General features: G+C 42.0%; 1 protein-coding gene across 1 annotated transcript; it reads left to right on the forward strand.

Moving 5' to 3' along the window:
* Window positions 1-261: 261 nt before the first annotated feature.
* Window positions 262-12,487, forward strand: PPP1R17 (protein phosphatase 1 regulatory subunit 17). Its single transcript, XM_007466116.1, has 4 exons — window positions 262-343; window positions 4,066-4,218; window positions 5,510-5,662; window positions 12,417-12,487. Exons 1-4 carry the CDS (start codon window positions 262-264, stop codon window positions 12,485-12,487), a joined length of 459 nt encoding a protein of 152 aa, XP_007466178.1.
* Window positions 12,488-19,158: the final 6,671 nt, after the last annotated feature.

The following is a 19,158-nucleotide window of genomic DNA, read 5'->3' on the forward strand; positions in this document are numbered from 1 at the left end:
TAATCTGTGTGTGTGTGTGTGTGTGTGTGTGTGTGTGTGTGTGTGTGATTCATTTATTTTGGCTTAAATCTTAAGTTTGAAGCTTCTAGTAGCTAAGTAGAAGCAGACTTTAAAAATAGGATTGAATTGAGAACATAGTAGTAAGTGCTCAGTAGATATACTTATTTAACAAGTGAGTGAATAAACAGAAGAGGTACTAATGGACTTGTTTCTATACTTCGGTGGTGCTGGAGAAGAAATTCACACACGGGCCCTCTTTCGATGATGTCCACTGAGCAAATGCAGCCACTGGAGCTCTCAGAAGACAGACTGGACAAGCTTGACCCTCGTTGTGGCCACTTAGGTAAATGCTCCAGTGTGAATGTCAATGGTGAAAGTCAGAAAGGGGGCATCCCTGCCATTCAATTTGCAGGCAAGTCAGAGGGAGGCCCCCTGAAACCTGATAGTTTGTGACTTTTGATGACAGCAAACACCAGATGGCCGGGCAAATAGCCATGGGTCTGTGGGGTCTGCCATGTAAATATTAGCTGGAGCACTGTCGAGAAGTTCATTAGAATTAAAAAAAGAGGGGAAAGGCGTTGTCCTCTTTTTTGGGTCTGACAGAGTCCCAGGCAGAGCATTTTTGAGGCAATAAACGGAATGTGACATTATAGCTTGTTTCCAGTACTTGCCGGCACACTTACGCCCCACGTGCAGTGCCAATAAAATATTTCAAATATCTCTCTTTGCCTATCAAGACAGAATTTTAAATAGCCTTTTTCTGCTTTATTGTCAATCTGTTTCCTTTCCAGAACTGACTTTTTGCATAACATTTGTAATGAAAATACCAGAAACATTTCTGCCTCTACCCACTTCTAAAAATGAGACACTCAGACTTTTGATGGATGGGCCTTTTGCATATTCATAGCCTTTGTTTTTGCCTCGCCTGGTTATGACTCCCCTTGCCTCTCCCCTCTCCCCATTTACCATCAAGATATTTTATATTCAGGATTTCTCCAAAAATGGGAAAAAAGGCAATTGAAGTAAAAGTCAAAATTGAAGGAAATGTCTTGCTCTTTGTACGGTGCCCTGAATCGCTTCTTGGGGTTGAACGGTGACGCATGGCTGGTCCATAGCCAGCCTGTACTTCCAGAGACCCCACAGCTGGGCAGCACTCATTCTGAGCCACTTTAATTCATTCAACAAATGTCTACGGTATGTATAATATGGGGGGAAATGAACTGTGCTCTGTGGTAATAAATTTTTAAAATTACATTTTCCGCCCGGCATTAAGATACATAGACTCAAGAGCCTGGGTTTAATCCTGATGCCATAACCTGTCACCAGTGGAATCTTCAGCCTTTTAGCTGGCCTTCTAAACCTCAGTTTCCTCATCTGCAAGTTAGGGATAATTGTACCTTTCCTCGTGGGCATGGTGTGAGAACTAAATGAGATAATATATTCAGGATGGTGTGAATATTTAACATCTGGTAGAACACAGGCATTGACGAATCAGAAAAGGTGTTGGTCCATCCCACACACTAAAATGAGGTGAAATCACCTAGTACGTAAGTAGTACTCAATAAAGTCCCCTTCTCATCTCCTTTATTTGCATGCATGTAAACATAAAATCATATAGTCCAATGCCTTACACATAGTACAATTTCAATCAATGCTTATTAAATTGAAATGATTGGATGAAATTATTAAAATCTCCTAGATAAAAGGAAATATTTATTACTATTAAGTATGGCTGAAGAATGATGCTGTTTGATTTTTTGGTTATGTATTATGATCTTCTGATGAGGCAGGCATAATGATATACAGTTACTAAATATTTCTGATAGTTGGTTCCTCACATGTATTGGGTTTTCTAAAACAAAGGATCATCCAGATATAATGTCCAATAGACCATAAGTAACTTGGAAGCAAGGTCCATTTCTTACTTTTCTTTTTAGTCCTAGCTCAATGCTGGCATATACAGTAGAGGTTTAATCAATGTTTGTTGAATAAATAAATGAATGAATGACAGGTTATGTCTAGACCCACAAAAGTGAAGTGAAAAGGTCTGGCACATTTAATCCACAATATTTTAAAGGAAGTGACCTGAATATTTTCATAAACAAAAGAAAGAGAAAGAGAGGAAAGACGAAAGGGAGGAAGGAAAAAAGGAAGGAAGGAATGGAGGGAGGGAGGGAGGGAGGGAGGGAGGGATTAAAAAAATCCAATTACTCTCTGAATTTCCCCAACATCATTCATAGTTGTAAATCTAGCTGGACAGTATCCAGACCATAGTGAGTTTCCAGAGAGACAAATAGCTTCACTGCCTTGCACCTTCTTTGAATCCTAACGGGATAGCTCCTTATCCATAATATGTTTGAGTTCATTCATTCAAGCATACATTCAACAAATATTTATTCATTGTTGCTAAGGAGATAAAACACAAGACACCTGTCATAAAAGAGGGCCAAGAAGATATGCATAAGTAATCATTAGATCACCCTTTAAAGGTGTTAACATGAGTAAAAATGCTGTGGATACTTAGAAAATGAGAAAGGACACCCAGGACTCGTGTTAATAAGAAAAGACAATGATGGGGTGGGAGTGGGAGGGTTTGGCTTTCCTCTGAGCCTTGGGGAAAGTATTGGGGGTAAGCAATGGCCAGAGTGAACATTTTTTGAGGATATGAAATATATCAAATGTATCAAATACTTTACCATCCTTAACAAATTTAGTTCTCTCTTTCTCTCTCTTCTCTCTCTCTCTCACACACACACACACCGATTTAATATTATCCTCACCTTAAAATTTGAGAGAATATTAAAGTTCCTAGAAATTAAGCCCCCCTGCAAAAAAAGGACAAAAAAAAGAAATTATGGCCCAAGTTCTCAGAACTAACAAGAAACTGAGTCAGGATTTGAACTTAGATCAGCCTAACTCTACTTATTTATCCATTCAGCAAGCATTTATTGGTGGGAGAGGCAATTAAGAATAAAATTATCAAAAGGATATATAATCTTTAATCTCCAAGAAGGCTCTATCTAGAGCAGGAGATAAATCATTATGGAATGAACAAATGCTAGAACCGTGACAGAGGAGCTCAAAGGACAGCAACATAAACCAAAGCACAGAGGAGTAAAATGGAACAGAGAGAATACTTTAATGGGCAAGGGGTGATCAGATCGAATTAATTGCATACAATGACAGCTGATGGACATGATGTAGAATCAAGTCTTCAAAAGCTCTGGTGAGGTAAAGCAGGGGACTGAGGAAACTAAAGAGATGAATAAGAAGACGCGAGGACCTGGGGTTAGGATGGGCAAATAGGAGAATTGCAAAGCCAGGGGGCAGGGTAAAGACCAATGCTGATATACACACTACTATATATAAAATAGATAATCAACAAGAACCTACTACTGTATAGCACAGGGAACTCTACTCACTACTCTGTAATAACCTATAGGGGGAAAGAATCTGAAAAAGAATAGATATATGTATATGTATAACTGAATCACTTTGCTGGACACCTGAAACTAACACAACATTGTAAATCAACTGTACTCCAATATAAAATTAAAATTTTTTAAAAAGACCAATGCTGAAGTGTAAGTATGAATCACTGGTGTGACCTGGCCAGTCATAGAAATTAAGGGAGTGAGGAACAGACTGAGAACCCAACTACAAGACCAAAGAGAGCATAAGGCGCCATACCGGCCCTTGGACTCTCCAAAGAGAATAAGGCTTGAGCAAAGGAAATTGGAAAGGAGCATCTGACACCTGTTCTCCCATCAGAAATGTAACTTAAACCCACTCTGTGCCTTGCTTAACTATATTTTAAAATTCCTCTTTGCCTTGATTATCCATCCCATTTAAGCTCTCTCCATTTGGAATTTTACAGAATTCTAGTTTTATTACATGATTTATGCATGTAAAGTCCACTGTAGACGAGGCCACAATAAATAAATACTTTTCTTTTTCAGACCAAACGACTTCTACTCCTATCATCAGGTATAATTGGAATCCAACCGGTCCATGACTGGACACTTACGTAATATTCTTTTTGTCTTTGCGTCTTGTCAAAATCAGATGACCTTTCAGACCAGTTTATTAAGGACTGTGATCTCAAAAAGAAGCCAAGAAAGGGGAAAAATGTACAAGTCACCATGAATGTTGAGTCAGACCAGAAAAAACCAAGGAGAAAAGATACACCGGCCCTGCACATCCCACCTTTCATACCAGGTAATGGACGGTGAGGTCAGTTCACACATCTGTAAAAAGGAACTGATCGCCTCTAGATCACATTGGTCTTACAATTTTTTCCTTAAATATTTGGATGTTTTAAAATCATTGTTGCAATCTCTACATTTGTCTTAGCTACGATAAGGCCAGCCATTATAACATATATATATATATATATAGCCCAAAATATTAGTGGATAACACAATACAAGTTTACTTTTCCCTCATCAGTGGAAGTTGGGGGCGGGGGAGGCAGGCTGTGCTCCAAACAGTCCCGCAGGGACTTGAGTCAATGGACATCAACACTACACGGCTTCTAAAGTCACTGTAGGCATCCAGCAGGCCCAGGGCAGACAGAGTGGAGGACTGGCAAGCCTGCAAGTGGCACACACACTTCCTTCCATCACAACCCTTGCCCGACTGCAAGGGAGGCAGAGAAATGCAGCCCAGCTGTGTGCCCAGAAGAGCCAAACAGTCTGGTGAACAGCTAACGAGCCTCTGTAACAACCGTGCGTGTGGCATGTGACACTCTCTTGTTTCCAAACGTTTTGTTTTGTCTTATTTCCTTTACCCCTTCCCTCCAGGCCATTTATTTAATGTCCTCTCTATTCACAACCCACTCAGGGGGATACAAAACAAATAGAACACAGAGCCTTCTGAAAAAGGAACTTTCTTTCAGTTTTATAAGAAATAAGAGAAACACATAAACAGCTGAAATGCGCAGCAAGAAGTAATATCATAACGGAGGTCCTCGGATAAGGACCCTGGGAGCTCGGTGTGGGCAGTGAACTGTGGACAGTTTTATAGAGGAGGCTGTTTTTAGAGAGTTTTCTCCATTCTACAGATGGAGAGAACTTTCACGCGTAGAAGAAAGGAGAGTAGGCAGGAAGGTGGAAGTAGAGGACTAATTAAGTCAGTGAAGAGTGTAGCCCGTGGCTTATGGAACAGCAAAGGCCCCATCGCTCTAATGGGGGTGGACTTTGGCAGCAGACAGACCTGGGCTCCATTCCTCAGGCACATGTGTTTGCCTCACTTTCCTCAGCGAGTGGACGGTGGTAGTAATATTAAATTGCTCAGGGTTTTGTGAGGCTAAAATGAAATCAGACATGTAAAATCCTTTGCACAAATGATGTTCTCTAGTGTAGCCTCAATAAATACGAATTCTTATTTTAAAGAAACTGCTTTTATTAAGATGTTTGAAAAGATCTATTGACTACCATCACCAGGTGTATGTGCAAACGTGGATGCATGTATTTGACCCTGTTTCTCCCTCTGTTCCCCTAATTATGCAGGTGTGCTTTCAGAACATTTAATTAAAAGATACGATGTCCAAGAGAGACATCCAAAAGGCAAAATGAGTCCAGCTCTTCATAACACTGACCTGGAACAGAAAAAGCCACGGAGAAAAGACACACCTGCCCTGCACGTGTCCCCCTTTGCAGCAGGTAAAAGAGCTGGTGCAGGGCATTTTCAGGGGATGATGGAAACAGGTCAACAGCCTTACCATCTGGAGGTGCCAGAGGCATGGCCTTTGTCCTGGCCCAGCAATCTGTGTCTCAAAGAAGGGTCCAGGGGAGGAACAGCATTTACTGCTGCCTTTCAGGTTTACCTTCATTGGCCGCTCCCCTGGGGCTGACTTGGAGCTGGGTGACGATAAGAGCATAACTCATGCTTCAGCAGAACTGGTCGAATTCACTGAACCAATGAAATAGAAATGTCAGCGGGTCCTTGAAAAGAGTTTAAATACCCTCCTCCCCAGTCTTCCAGGAATCTTGCCTTCTATGGCTGACAGCTGAGTCTCCCAAGACACCTGGATATATTTACCAAATCCTCAAAAGAAGAGAAAGAGTGAAAGGGAGAGAAAGAGAGCTGCAGAAACAATGATAGCTCTCTTAATATGTGTCAAATCAAACCAAAAAATCTTGCTGAACTATGTGCACAACCCCACGTTATAGGGCAGGGCAGTCAGCGTGTGAGGTATAGTCTTGTGTACAAGTTGGGGAGAAAGACATACACAATCACGGTTAGAGTATAAGACGGAGTGCGTGTTTGTTTTATACAGTAGTTGGGGGTGGGAGAATGGCAGAAGAGAAAATATGTTAATGTTTATTGAAACCCTACTTAACGTTAGCTACTGAGTTTACATGTCTTGTGGATTTTCAAAAATCAACTGAATAACACAATAACTATTATCTCACTTTACAGATAAAGAAATTGAGAGAGAATTTAAGTAACTTAGCTACTCTAAAATCTTCTGTTGATGAAATTGATGGATGGATGGATGGCTGATTGGCTAATTGATAATGGGATGATTAGAACGATTGATGAATGGATCAAATTATGCTCACGTTCAAACACTGTTACATGACAGAGCTGGGGCTCCCCGTCCAGGTCTGTCTCATCTGTGAGCAGTTTTTCATTGCACCATGCTATGGTTTGGACTGGTAGCATTTTAGCAATCCAGAAGGGACACTTGGGAGGATATGAGATTTAGTCATTATTATAAAACTGTATTTTCCCATTATTGCATCTAATAACAAAATTGAAAGACGGCTCAGAACACATCATGAAAATACAGTCAGGGGAGCAGACAGGGTTACTGACCCCTGAGAAGAGCCAGGAAAGGAGGAATGGAGCACGAGGAAGCACTTGTCTGGAGAAATGGACCAAGGACCATTTGGGAGGGTCTGAACCTGCCTCGGCCATGTTTCTCATAGGTTACATGCATCCCTACCTATACTGATCCTTCAACCCATCACACATTTCCTCCAAGCTCTGCCTCTGTCCAAATTCTAGTCACCTTTTAAGACTCAGCCAGCTTAAAGTCTCTGCCAACAGACCCCTCCAAGGCCAAAATGAATATTTTTTATTCTGAACTAACTCTGTATTAGAGCTGGGCATGCAAATACCAAGACTTTGCCCTCTCTTTTAGGATTGTCCTTATTGTTTTTGTTGCTGTTGTTGTAGCTGTTATTTAAATTGACTTACATCAACGACTTTTTCGATGAAGTCACGAGAATTGGCCTGGGATTGCCCTGTGTTGCTGGTATTCACCTCCTTGATATCTGGTCCAGTCCCTCCTATATAGCCGTGCTCAATAAGTATCTGTTCATTAGATATTCCATTCGGCAATCATGATTTAGCAGTTTCAAGTTCTCCATTAGGAGACTGATTATTTTCTACTCATTCTTGTATTTGTTTTTATTGAAGTCCTTCTAGGGGAAGACTTAGTAGAGGAACAAAAATACTGACGGTCAGAGAGTTACCTTAGTACACAGCACTGAACATGGGCTTTGGAGTCAGACAGGTGTAGGTAGGTTTGATCTCTGGTTCTGCTCCATTCCAGCTTTGTAACCTTGGGAAACAGACCATAAGAGCCTCCTTCATTTCATCCATCTCTGAAAGGAGAACCATAAAATCTGTCTCTCAAGGTTGTTAACACAATTAAATAAAGTATATAAAGCACCTAGCACAGTTCCTGGCTTATTGAAAGTCCTCAATAAATGTTAGTTCACCTCTATCTCTTTTCAAACTTATATTCTTTTCTTTTTTTAACATCTTTATTGGAGTATAATTGCTTTACAGTAGTGTATTAGTTTCAAAGTGAATCAGCTATACGTATACATATATCCCCATATCTCCTCCCTCTTGCGTCTCCCTCCCACCCTCCCTATCCCACCCCTCTAGGTGGTCACAAAGCACCGAGCTGATCTCCCTGTGCTATGCGGCTGCTTCCCACTAGCTATCTATTTTACGTTTGGTAGTGTATATATGTCCATGCCACTCTCTCACTTTGTCCCAGCTTACCCTTCCCCCTCCCCATGTCCTCAAGACAAGTTCTCCATTAGGAGACTGATTATTTTCTACTCATTCTTGTATTTGTTTTTATTGAAGTCCTTCTAGGGGAAGACTTAGTAGAGGAACAAAAATACTGACGGTCAGAGAGTTACCTTAGTACACAGCACTGAACATGGGCTTTGGAGTCAGACAGGTGTAGGTAGGTTTGATCTCTGGTTCTGCTCCATTCCAGCTTTGTAACCTTGGGAAACAGACCATAAGAGCCTCCTTCATTTCATCCATCTCTGAAAGGAGAACCATAAAATCTGTCTCTCAAGGTTGTTAACACAATTAAATAAAGTATATAAAGCACCTAGCACAGTTCCTGGCTTATTGAAAGTCCTCAATAAATGTTAGTTCACCTCTATCTCTTTTCAAACTTATATTCTTTTCTTTTTTTAACATCTTTATTGGAGTATAATTGCTTTACAGTAGTGTATTAGTTTCAAAGTGAATCAGCTATACGTATACATATATCCCCATATCTCCTCCCTCTTGCGTCTCCCTCCCACCCTCCCTATCCCACCCCTCTAGGTGGTCACAAAGCACCGAGCTGATCTCCCTGTGCTATGCGGCTGCTTCCCACTAGCTATCTATTTTACGTTTGGTAGTGTATATATGTCCACGCCACTCTCTCACTTTGTCCCAGCTTACCCTTCCCCCTCCCCGTGTCCTCAAGAACCTTATATTCTTTGAGATAAGTTAAATCATTTCTAATTGTGAGAATTTTTTCTAGTCACAGTGTTTTACCTCTCCGTAGAACCCTGCTGATTCAAGGAACTTCCTAAACTGTTAAGCTCTATTTCTCTGGGAATGGAGGCTGCTTATGTCCCAATATCGACATCCTAAGAGAGCAGCTCCCCGGACAAATAAAAAATGTTTATCAAACAGTGCAGAGTACACAGAGTTGGAGCAGTGGCCTGTATACATTATGGAATTCATTGAGTCAGCAAATCTTTGGGTTGCAAGTATTTGCAGTTATAGATAGTGTTCTATGATTCTAGCTTTCATTAGCATGTTAGCTGAAGTGCTTTATCTTTGAAGAGCCTTTTAGTATCTAAAGATTTGGTAGGAGTCGAAATGCTAGTTAGGCTGATAAGAATAGAGCCTTCAGCAGAGGTTCAGAGAGACACACTGGTTCTAATAAGGGTCTTGAGAGGAACTCACAGGAAAATGCACTCCGGAGACACCTCCTCCCATTAGCCCTTGGCAAGTGAAGGCTGGACAGGGATTCACTCTCTTCTTTAAATCTCTAGCTAACTACCTTCATTCCCTGAGGTTAATGAGCTTCTCTGACAGCTTCCAACCATCAGACAACTCCTCTGAGCAGTGAGGAGTCATCTCGGGCTTCCTTGCCAGCCCAAGCTTTGCTCTCAATGTGACCCACAGTTGCCAGGGCCAAGGAACTGCAGGGCAGGGAGAACTGGTTTGGGATTGGTCAGATCTGTGTAGCCGAGACCTGCTTAAGAGGAAGCGAAGTCTTCAGTTGAGGTCTGTGGCAAAAGGAACTTGAGAAAGTAATGAATAATGAGGCTGCAAGCATTGAAGAGAAACTTCCTGAAAAATTGGCCTGTGAGCTGTGAACACTTGGAGATCAAAGCTCAATATGGTACTTGTAGAAAGGAGCCTGATGTGTCCTTTGAAAGTGACACCTCTTCTGTCCTGCCGGGAATAGAGCGCTCTCTCTGGTGTGGTTTACCAGGAGGGGTGGTGTCCTAGCTCTGGCTGCCTTAGATCTGCACACATCTGTAATGCAGGTGACTGGCTTTAGATGGTGCTCTGTCAGGGATCATGGCCTAAAACAGCTTGCTGCAAGGCTAATTGACCCTTTAGAGACCTTGGACTAACAGCTTTGGCCTTAAAATCACGTCAAGCTCTAAGAAGCAACCAAGTGCCCTAAATTCTTCTACATAGAGAGTGAAAGGGAAAGAAGTGACATTTTTCTAAATCCCTACTATATTCCAAGTCTTGTGCTAGATGTTAGAATATCCTTTGAGAATCTCATAGTTTGGTAAGGAGACGGATGTCTTGTCCAATGATTCCTACAATGTGTAAAGTACTTTAACAGAGGTTCATGTAAGGTGTGACTGAAGCATAAAAGAATGTTGGGCTAAATCTATCTTGGCGGGATCACCCCCTGTGGGAGATACAAATTATGTTTCCTCCAGTTTTACAGACGAATAAACTGAGGCTCAGACAGGTTAAGTGACCTGCTCCAAGTTCAGGGGCCAATGAAGGGAAAGCTTTCTGGCTCTAGAGCACATTTCTCCAATAATACACCTCTGCTTATACAGGAAAATGTGAGGATCAAGACTGGGTTAAATCAGATAGACTAGTGTTTGTTAAATCTCATTCATCTCCAAATGACCAAAGGCAATGATATGAAGTGTCAAGGATAAGCACACAGTGACGACATATAGATGCTACTGATTTAAGCCTCATCCTAAGCAATGATATCCATGAAATCAAGGTTTTGATAAACTACCATATATTTTTTCATTATAAGACATTAAAATGAATGCTTAATTATACTAATATAAATTCTAGTTCACATCCACTTGAAAGTATCTCCTGTGTCCCTGTGGAAAACCTAGCCCACTTTGGGAAGGGCTGACCTTGATGATTTAACAGCCTCCTCCGTTCCCTGAAATCCCAGGATTTTTTTTTTTTTTGCCCAGATGCTTGTACAACTAGGTGTCAATGATACTTAAAATAACCAGAAAGTTGACTAGGATCTGGGAATTTAAAGGCTCCTGTCCACATTGAATCCACTCAAATTTGGTGTAATGTGAAGAAATATCAAGGAAGGAAGGGTGGTATGCTTGGGGGCTCAGCATAGCTAACTCTATGTTCTTGGATCAAGATAGCCTTAATTCTAAATTAAAATCCAAACCTCTGTGCAACTGGTATAAGAGAAAATATCTCCCACTCTGCTTCATAAGTGATTTATGCAAAAGCTTTATTTTCAGCCAGACTCTTGAAATTGTTTTTCTCCTCCAATAAATATCAGCTAAATTGATAAAGAACCCATATGAACAAACTAGGGACTGAATCAAAGGAATAGTCTTTAAGATCAACACATAGTTTTCATCAATTTGCCACTGTTGAATGGACTCCAGTGTTGTAGAAAGGCCTCTTGTGGTGCACAGCTTTCCTCCCTCAAGTTTAGATCTTTATGAAATGCTTCATGAACAGAAAGGTCTCTGATTCTGAGAAGGGTGGGGAGTGATTCAAGGCAGAGGTGGGAAAACAAAGCTGACTGACTGGAGGTGGGATGACAGAAACCATGGAGGACTGTCCCTGAATCACAGCTCCCTTTCCTTTTATTAAAACAACCGATTTCACAATTCACAGGATGAGCAGAACCATCCAGACCTCCTTCGATAGTTTTTTCCGGGCTGATCAGTCCAGAAAATGGTGCTCAGGCTTCTGAATTCCACAGACCAGTAAACTTTTAAAAACAAGATATTGTGAGCCTAACATAGGGATAGCAACTTCAAAGTTTTCCTGGTAAGGGTACTGACAAAACAACCATCTAACACCCCTAAAATTTCATAAAAGAAAGGATATTTTAATCCCCCAAATAAGAAAAAGAATCATCTCAAAATAGAGGACAGAATTGTAGCCATATATTAGCTGTATGAAAAAAATTCACTGCATTTCCCTTATTTTCTCGTTTTGCTCTAAACCACATAAAATTTATCATCTACCAGCACTGACATTCAGTAGCAGCATGTTCAGAGTCTCAGCTCAATATTTTCCCAGACGTTAGTAAAATATGTTTAGTTTGACTTCACGAGGCTTACCAGTTCTTTTCAAAGGGAAAATAAACTAGCAAATTGTGAAAGGAAAGAAAGAACTAAGTTGCTCATGGCTGTAGCACTGTGCTAAGAATTATTACATACTTCTCATTTAGTTGTGACAATAACCCTTTATATAAATATTAATGCCCTCATTTTACATGCAAGAAAACTTATGTCTGAAGGTGCTATCTGGCCCAACACAGATTAAGTGAGTGGCAGAATGAGTCCAAAGCAGTTAGCCTCCAAAATCCATATGCTTCCATCCTACTGTTGTAAGCTTAAATGTAGAATGTAGAGAAGGGGGTGAAAGTTGCCTCTGACACCCAGGTTGAGCATCTCTTATAACCATAACGGTGTTCTCACTGAGCCACAGCTCCTCTGGGAAGGCCAAATAAGGCCCCTCAGTTCCCTCTCTCTCTGTTGGCACCTTTAGCAGTTAGCTTTGCAGACATTAAAACGTTTCTGCGTTGCCATGCTCCTGTGTACTGTCTATGCTGTTAAGGTCGTCTAACATTTTAATTAGAGGCACTTAATTGCAGATCTGTGCTTTGTTTTGCAGGTGTGACACTGCTCAGGGACGAGAGACCCAAAGTGATCATGGAAGATGATGAAAAAGATGGTGACAAATAGCTATTTAAAGATATTTCCCCTAAGACCACCTGTAAATAGGTTAATTGGTTCCCTATGGCGACCTAGAAAAAATAGACTTGTTTCTGCTCTCATTTTGTCATAGTCCGCCTTTAAGATCCAGACACATTTTCCCCAGGAGGCATACTATATCAGATTGCCAGTCACCTCTCTGCCTTCCTCCTCTTTTTCGAATCTGGTTTCTATTCCCACTTCTTGAATTTTCATTTTCTGATGCAGTGGAAAGGAAGCAGATCATCCTAACTTGGAAGATAACAGGGAAAGCTTTAGTGCTCAGCATCTGCATCTTCTGGATCAATTCGTGGAGCAAAGAGCATGGATAACGTGGGAATCCTCTATTTCTGGCTTATGCTGCTGGGCGGGACTTGACTTCCCATCGTCCAGATACTAGTTCAGAGGGCTTCCCTGGTGGCGCAGTGGTTGAGAGTCCACCTGCCGATGCAGGGGACATGGGTTCGTGCCCTGGTCCGGGAAGATCCCACATGCCGCGGAGAGGCTGGGCCCGTGAGCCATGGCCGCTGAGCCTGCGCGTCCGGAGCCTGTGCGCCGCAACGGGAGAGGCCACAACAGTGAGAGGCCCGCGTACCGCAAAAAAAAAAAAAAAAAAAAAAAAAGCAAATACTAGTTCAGGCTGGGGCTCCCTGTTGCCAGTTAGGGAAATGAGAATGTTTGGGTTCTAACTCACTGATTGCTTTGGAGAACATGGTCTTTTATCTCTTTTATCCTTTCTTAAGAGTCCAGGTGTCTCTTGTGACATACCTAAGACCCTTGTAACTGATACCCTAAAAGTGAATATGTGAGCTGGGGGAGTCAACCCAACCAACCATGCCTTGACTGAAAACACCACAGGTAGAGGGTGCTTGTCTATCTGGGAAGCTTAGCAATATACCCCATTTATTTTTTAAAATGTCTCTTAACTGTGTTGTCCTGAAATTTTGTGAGTTGTGTCACAAATGACCATTACTAATAATAGGTATAATACCGATGTTTGTGATGAATTTACTTTTTAAAAACTTAATTAAGATCAATGGAAGGCCATTCCTCTACTTTTAGCAATCTCATTTATTTAGACCCCAATATGCTTTCTTGGATGCGAGGGAAAGATGTGGCATTAGCTAGTGAGCAGGAGTCTGTGTATGACCCCTGCCCCAGCCTGCCGTCTGTGAGTGCCATGAGAAGGTTTTGCACGAGGGCCTCATCTATCAGGTGATGGACATGGGGAAAAACGAAAGCTGTCGTTCAAAGGTATAAAGGTGGATATTCAAACAGATCCTGCCTAAGTGATAATTTGGAAGCTCTGTATACACCCTGACTCCAATAGTTTGTTAATCCCTTCTGTCTTTCTGTCCTTCTCACAAATGTGGAAAAGATACAGGACCCTGCTGGTAATAAAGATGCTTCTGGTAATAAGACGCATCACTATGTCTGGGTGCATTTCTCCTAAAAATACCCTATTTTACACTTATAAATACCCTATATTACACTTATAAAGAGAAGAGTTTGCAAAAGAGACTCAAGGACTGTTCTGTTTGTTTTTGACCCACAGAGGTTTAAAAATGTTTGAATCAACATTAATATTTAATAATCTAATCAGGAGAATTTACATAAAATCCTAGATTTCCAGATTCTCTTGAGAAACCATCTCAAGGTCTGGCAACCTGAGCCTGATTTAGAAGCATGGCGACCATCAGCGGGCACTGAGTACCAGATGCCCTTTTAGGAGAAATATACATTCTCCAGCTCTCCATCTGCCCCCGCTGGCATATTTCACCCACTGACTTCACCCTCCAGGCTTCACGCTGGAGTTTGGAACCTCTGTTGAAGACCCATACTTTGCGTCCCTAATGATCTCTCCCTCTTTGATCCCACTCCACTTTTACTAGCGGTGGCCCCAATCACAGCTTTGGGAAGAGGGGAGAAAGATTGTGGGCAGGCTGCTGGTTGAAGCCTAAGTGGTGAAATAGGCCACAATAAAGTCTTTAAGAAGCCAAATGCAATTATACGTATGTGGATAATAGGATTACATCACCAGCAAGGGATTCTTAGTAAGAAAACACAGATGAACTCTCATTCTATCAGCTTTGCCGTACAAGCCTGGTGTACCTGCAGCCATGCCCACCGGTTGTGCTCAATAAACTCACAGGTGCTCAGAAAAGCTCTCCTCATTTCTGATTCCTGGGGTGGGGTGGAAAGTAGACTGGCTGTTGAAGAGACAAAGATCTCGGGTTCTTGTCCCAACTGTGCAACACTGAGCAAGTCCCTGGATTTCTCTGAGTCTGTTTCTTTATCTTGAAAATGAGGTTAATAATCCCCACTTTGCCTTCATAGTCTGAGAATTAAATGAGATAATATAAGGCAAAGGGTGTAGTAAGCTTAAAAGCCTTGTTCGTCTGTAACAGGATTATTTTAAGACATTTTCAGAGTGAGCACTGTGCCTTTTCTATTGCCAAATCCCCATTGCCTGGGTATTAAATCAGTAGCAATTACGTGGACTTGAATCAGAGCCTCTGAAGAAATACCTCAAGTAGGGAGTCACTTGCATAGCCTTAACTGAAAGACCAGCCCTCCTCTTCCCAGGAAGATGGTCTTTGTAATTCTCCCAGCCTCAAAGAAGCACTCACAGAAATGGTGAGGGACAAAGCCAGTCAGAATATCTAACCAATGCTGGATGTCACTGGGCGATTTGGATTGAAGCCAAATCTCCCTCACCTCCCTTGATGCATGTAGCCCTTTTCTAGGCAGGTAAATTAGACGTTTAATGATTAGGATTACATTCAGATTAAAGTAGTTTTCAATACATTGTGAATAACTTCCCTCCAACTAAATAATCATCATATGAAGAAACTAAAGAGCATTACATGGAAGTCCATTCAGAAAGAAGGCCCCAACTAAAGGCATCCCAGCAGGACTGGCAAATCGGTTGGCCATCTGTTCATTCTGATGGCATCTACCCCAAGCCCAGGCTGCCTGAGAAGAGGAGGCGCTAGACATGAGACTCTTAGCTGCACGTAGCACTGGTGGCTTCATTTAAATCCAGATCCTCCTTAAAAGCTGCTGCCTGAGATCACACCGCCAGCTTCTAATGCTTAATTTTCACCTGGAGAGGCCGGAGCCGGTGCTGGGAAAGGACTCAAGCAGCGTTTCCTTTTAAATGTAATTAAATGAATTGCAGGCCTCCCAAGCCTGTGTTGTCCACGTTGTTTTCTTAAAACAAGGATAGACTTAGATGACACGTGGTTGTGGAAAAAAAAAAAAATATATATATATATATATATATAAAACCCCTCCTGAGGTTATATAACTAGAGCCTTTATACCAAACTGACCCTCAGTTACCAGCACGGGGCCGCCAAACAGCAGCAGTGATACAGACAAAGTCAGGTTAAGAGACAGGAGTTTGAAAGTTGTGTGAAACCTGGAGATGGGGTGGGGAGGATGTGGGATTGGGGAGAAGTTGAGCCCAGTGTAGATCCAGGTTCTGGAATCTTGAATATCTGGGTGCTTTTCTTCTGCAATTTCTTTAGCAACTTACCAGAAATATTTTCTGATGGCACCCTGGCTTTCCCTCCTCCCTGAACACTCTGTGGTTCCCAACTACCCCCAGAACTCAAGAGGGCCCTGGAGTTTAAGCTTTATTAACTCCTTGATAAATCTGCCCCTAGCAGGCAAGAGACAGCTGTCTGCCCGTACTATGAGGGAAAGGGAGCTGCTATGAGTCTGAGCAACTCTGGCCACCTGTTTCCTTCACCCTTTTTTGCAGTGGTTCTCAAACAGTATATATTCACCACACAATTTCATTAACCAGATTTTTTAGCAGGATGATTGCTGGAATTAAAAGGTGAATATTAGTAACATAAGAGTACCCATTCAAGAAATTCAAAAAAGAAGACTTCCCAGAGTTCCTGTAGGGTTGACAAGGTTGTCCTTCAATGCTGAGTGACCGATACAGCTCTTTACTGCCCTGGTCAATGCTATTATAATTTCTTGGTATTGAGTTCTCACTTGTCCTGGGAAACATAGCTCTTTCCTTGATCCCTCCATCCTTTCCCCAGCCACACGTTACTTTCCCTCCCCATCCCACTGCATGACCACATGGCTCTGTATTCCATCTGAATGAATCCCACACATTCATTGAAATGAGCCATCACACATAGGAAAGGCTTGAGGCATACCAGCAAATACCCATTGCTCTAAGGCTTCTACCCAGAAAGAAAACAAGTACCATGGCCAATCCGGCTCCTCCCTAAGCCCCTTAATCCCATAGGAAAGCTTCTTGCTTCCATTACCCAGTGTTTGGGGGATCCTTTTGTTGAAGGGAAATCATACTGAGAAGGCTAGTATGTAGCCTTCGAATCTGAAGAACTGAGTGGGAGTACAGTAGGAAGCCCCATGGTCACCCCCTCCTTCCCTCCTCCTCCCATCACCTCCTTTGGTGGCCTTTAAGGAAACACTAGGACTTTGCCAGGCAGGGTCAGAAGCCCTGTAACTAGATAATTAAGGAGGCCAAGCATTCCTTCAGCTGCCTCCAGCATGAGAGGCCTCCATTCACACTCAGCCCCAAGCTTCCCGTGTCCAGTGGGATGAGGGTTTTCATTGTGTGGGTAATGTATGGGTTTTAATATGCACGTTTGCAAGCTCCGTCTTTGATATACCCTGTGCATTTCTGAATAGGAGCAACATCCCTGGCGATTCCTCAGTCTGAGCAGAAGCCAAATCTGCAGTCACTCTCCTACAGAGCAAAGCAAAAAGCCAGCATAAGAAAACTAAGTAGCAAATCAACAGGGTGTAGTTCTTGAACAAATGCACATTCATAATTTGTAATTGTGTAGTTATAAATCCCCTCCTAGGGCTTTGCTCTAATGACCCCAAACAGAAAGGAAGCCTTTATTTTCTTCTGCATTTGGGTATTTGGTGACAGAGCAATGTACATTTGCCAACAGTACAAATATTTATATTTTTTTAGTACTTTAAAAGCATTATTTCAGGTGTAGTGGAGTTCCAGAGAATCAATGCCCGATTTGACCAAATCCTGCCTCTGAAAAAAATTCCTGTCAGCCTATGAGATATTAATCTTAGCGAGAAAAGAGTATTCTTGGTTTCTCCCAAGAGGTTTAAAGACACAGGCTCCATCACCAAATCCCCAGTAGAATGCTTGTATGTGTATCCCAGTGTATGCATATAAATCTCAACCCCAAATGTTCTTTCCAACCAAAGCCAAGCACACAATGGCTTGTCAAGAGGCAGAACATTCTGGGATCCATTTCATCTCAATCTCAACCCTGACTGAGAGGAGTAGAGGGAGAAGTTAACAGAAAGAGAATTCTAGAGCAAAGATTATGTTTGTCATTCAGAGATGATAGGATCCCAACTACAGGGCTCATTTATTACGGTGCTGAAATTAGGAAACAACATCAAATTATTTGGAACAGTGCTGACCATAGAACTCCCTGTAATGATGGAAATGTTCTAGGTCTGTGCTGTCCAATATGGTAGGCACCTTGTGCCAACTGAGTACTTGAAATGTGGCTAATGAACTAGGGAACTCAATGTTTAATTTTACTTAATTTTGAAGAACTTAAATAGTCACATGTGGGTAGTGGCTACTGTATTGGGCAATGCAGGTTTGGAATGTTAACCTCTTTACTTCAGGAGGCTGTGGTTGGAAATAGAATCAACCATCCAAGCAGTCTGATGGAGTACACGGGGCCCAGGGGAGCCTGGAGCTGCCACCTGTCCTCCAGGAAAGAAAACAAGCCAGCACTTCTCTCTGGGGTGAAGACAATCAGATCTCCCAAGGCACAACCCACCAGCCCACAGGCCACCAGCCTGTTTCTCCCATTTGCTAATAACGGTCATTCTAGGCCAACCAAATCCCCAAAGTATGAGAGATGCAGCATTTGTTGTATCTGGTTCTGTTTTTGCCTGTCTTGTTTTGGAAGTTATTTCACAGTGCTTGTAGTCAATTTTCTGTTCTGAAATTTATGTTAATTCATTTATGTATGTATTCTCTCATTCCTCAAGTGTTTATGGATCATCCACTGTCTTCTGAGCACTGAGGTTCAGAGGTAGAATCAGACACAGTCCCAGGCTTCCCTGAGCTCACACCATCCTGGAGGGAGCCACCAGCAAATATTGATGACCCACTATGTTCAGTGCTGAACAAATGTCAGTCCGGGAGCCCAGAAGAGCTGTGGGGCAGGGGATGCTCAGTGCTGTCAGGGAGGTCTTAGGAGAATTCACAGAGGAGGTGAAATTTGGGCTTGCTTTGAAAAAGAATGGAAAGGAGGGAGTATTTCAGAACTAAGGACACCTGGATGAAAGCAAAGCACGGTGGAAGCAAAAGAATTTATCCTATGGGGATAAATCTTTCTGCCTAGAACCTGAGTTTTGTACCTTGTGATCACGTGGACTTGGTTTGGTTTCAGGCTTCACACCACTGACTTGGGACTTGACCTTAGACCTGCATCTTTACCTCCTTGGAGTCTTGCTTTCTCATTGGCAAAAACAAATGATACGTGTAGATTTTGTTAGGTTTTTGTGAGGATTAAATGTAAAAACACTTGTGAAATTTTCTAGTCCTCATCCTGGCAAGAAGGAGGGACAAAAGTTAATTTTCTGTCTTCATTCCACTGGACAGCTAATCTTCCATGTGGG

Source organism: Lipotes vexillifer, unplaced genomic scaffold (assembly GCF_000442215.2).
Source record: "Lipotes vexillifer unplaced genomic scaffold, Lipotes_vexillifer_v1.1 scaffold150, whole genome shotgun sequence".
Taxonomy (NCBI): domain Eukaryota; kingdom Metazoa; phylum Chordata; class Mammalia; order Artiodactyla; family Lipotidae; genus Lipotes; species Lipotes vexillifer.

What these genes read in the sequence shown, in the direction of transcription:
- PPP1R17 (XM_007466116.1), top strand. Translation starts at nt 262, where the DNA reads ATGATGTCCACTGAGCAAATGCAGCCACTGGAGCTCTCAGAAGACAGA. An exon ending in CATCCCACCTTTCATACCAG is followed by an intron (nt 4,219 to 5,509) that starts GTAATGGACGGT and finishes CTAATTATGCAG; the next exon opens with GTGTGCTTTCAGAACATTTA. An exon ending in CGTGTCCCCCTTTGCAGCAG is followed by an intron (nt 5,663 to 12,416) that starts GTAAAAGAGCTG and finishes TTTGTTTTGCAG; the next exon opens with GTGTGACACTGCTCAGGGAC.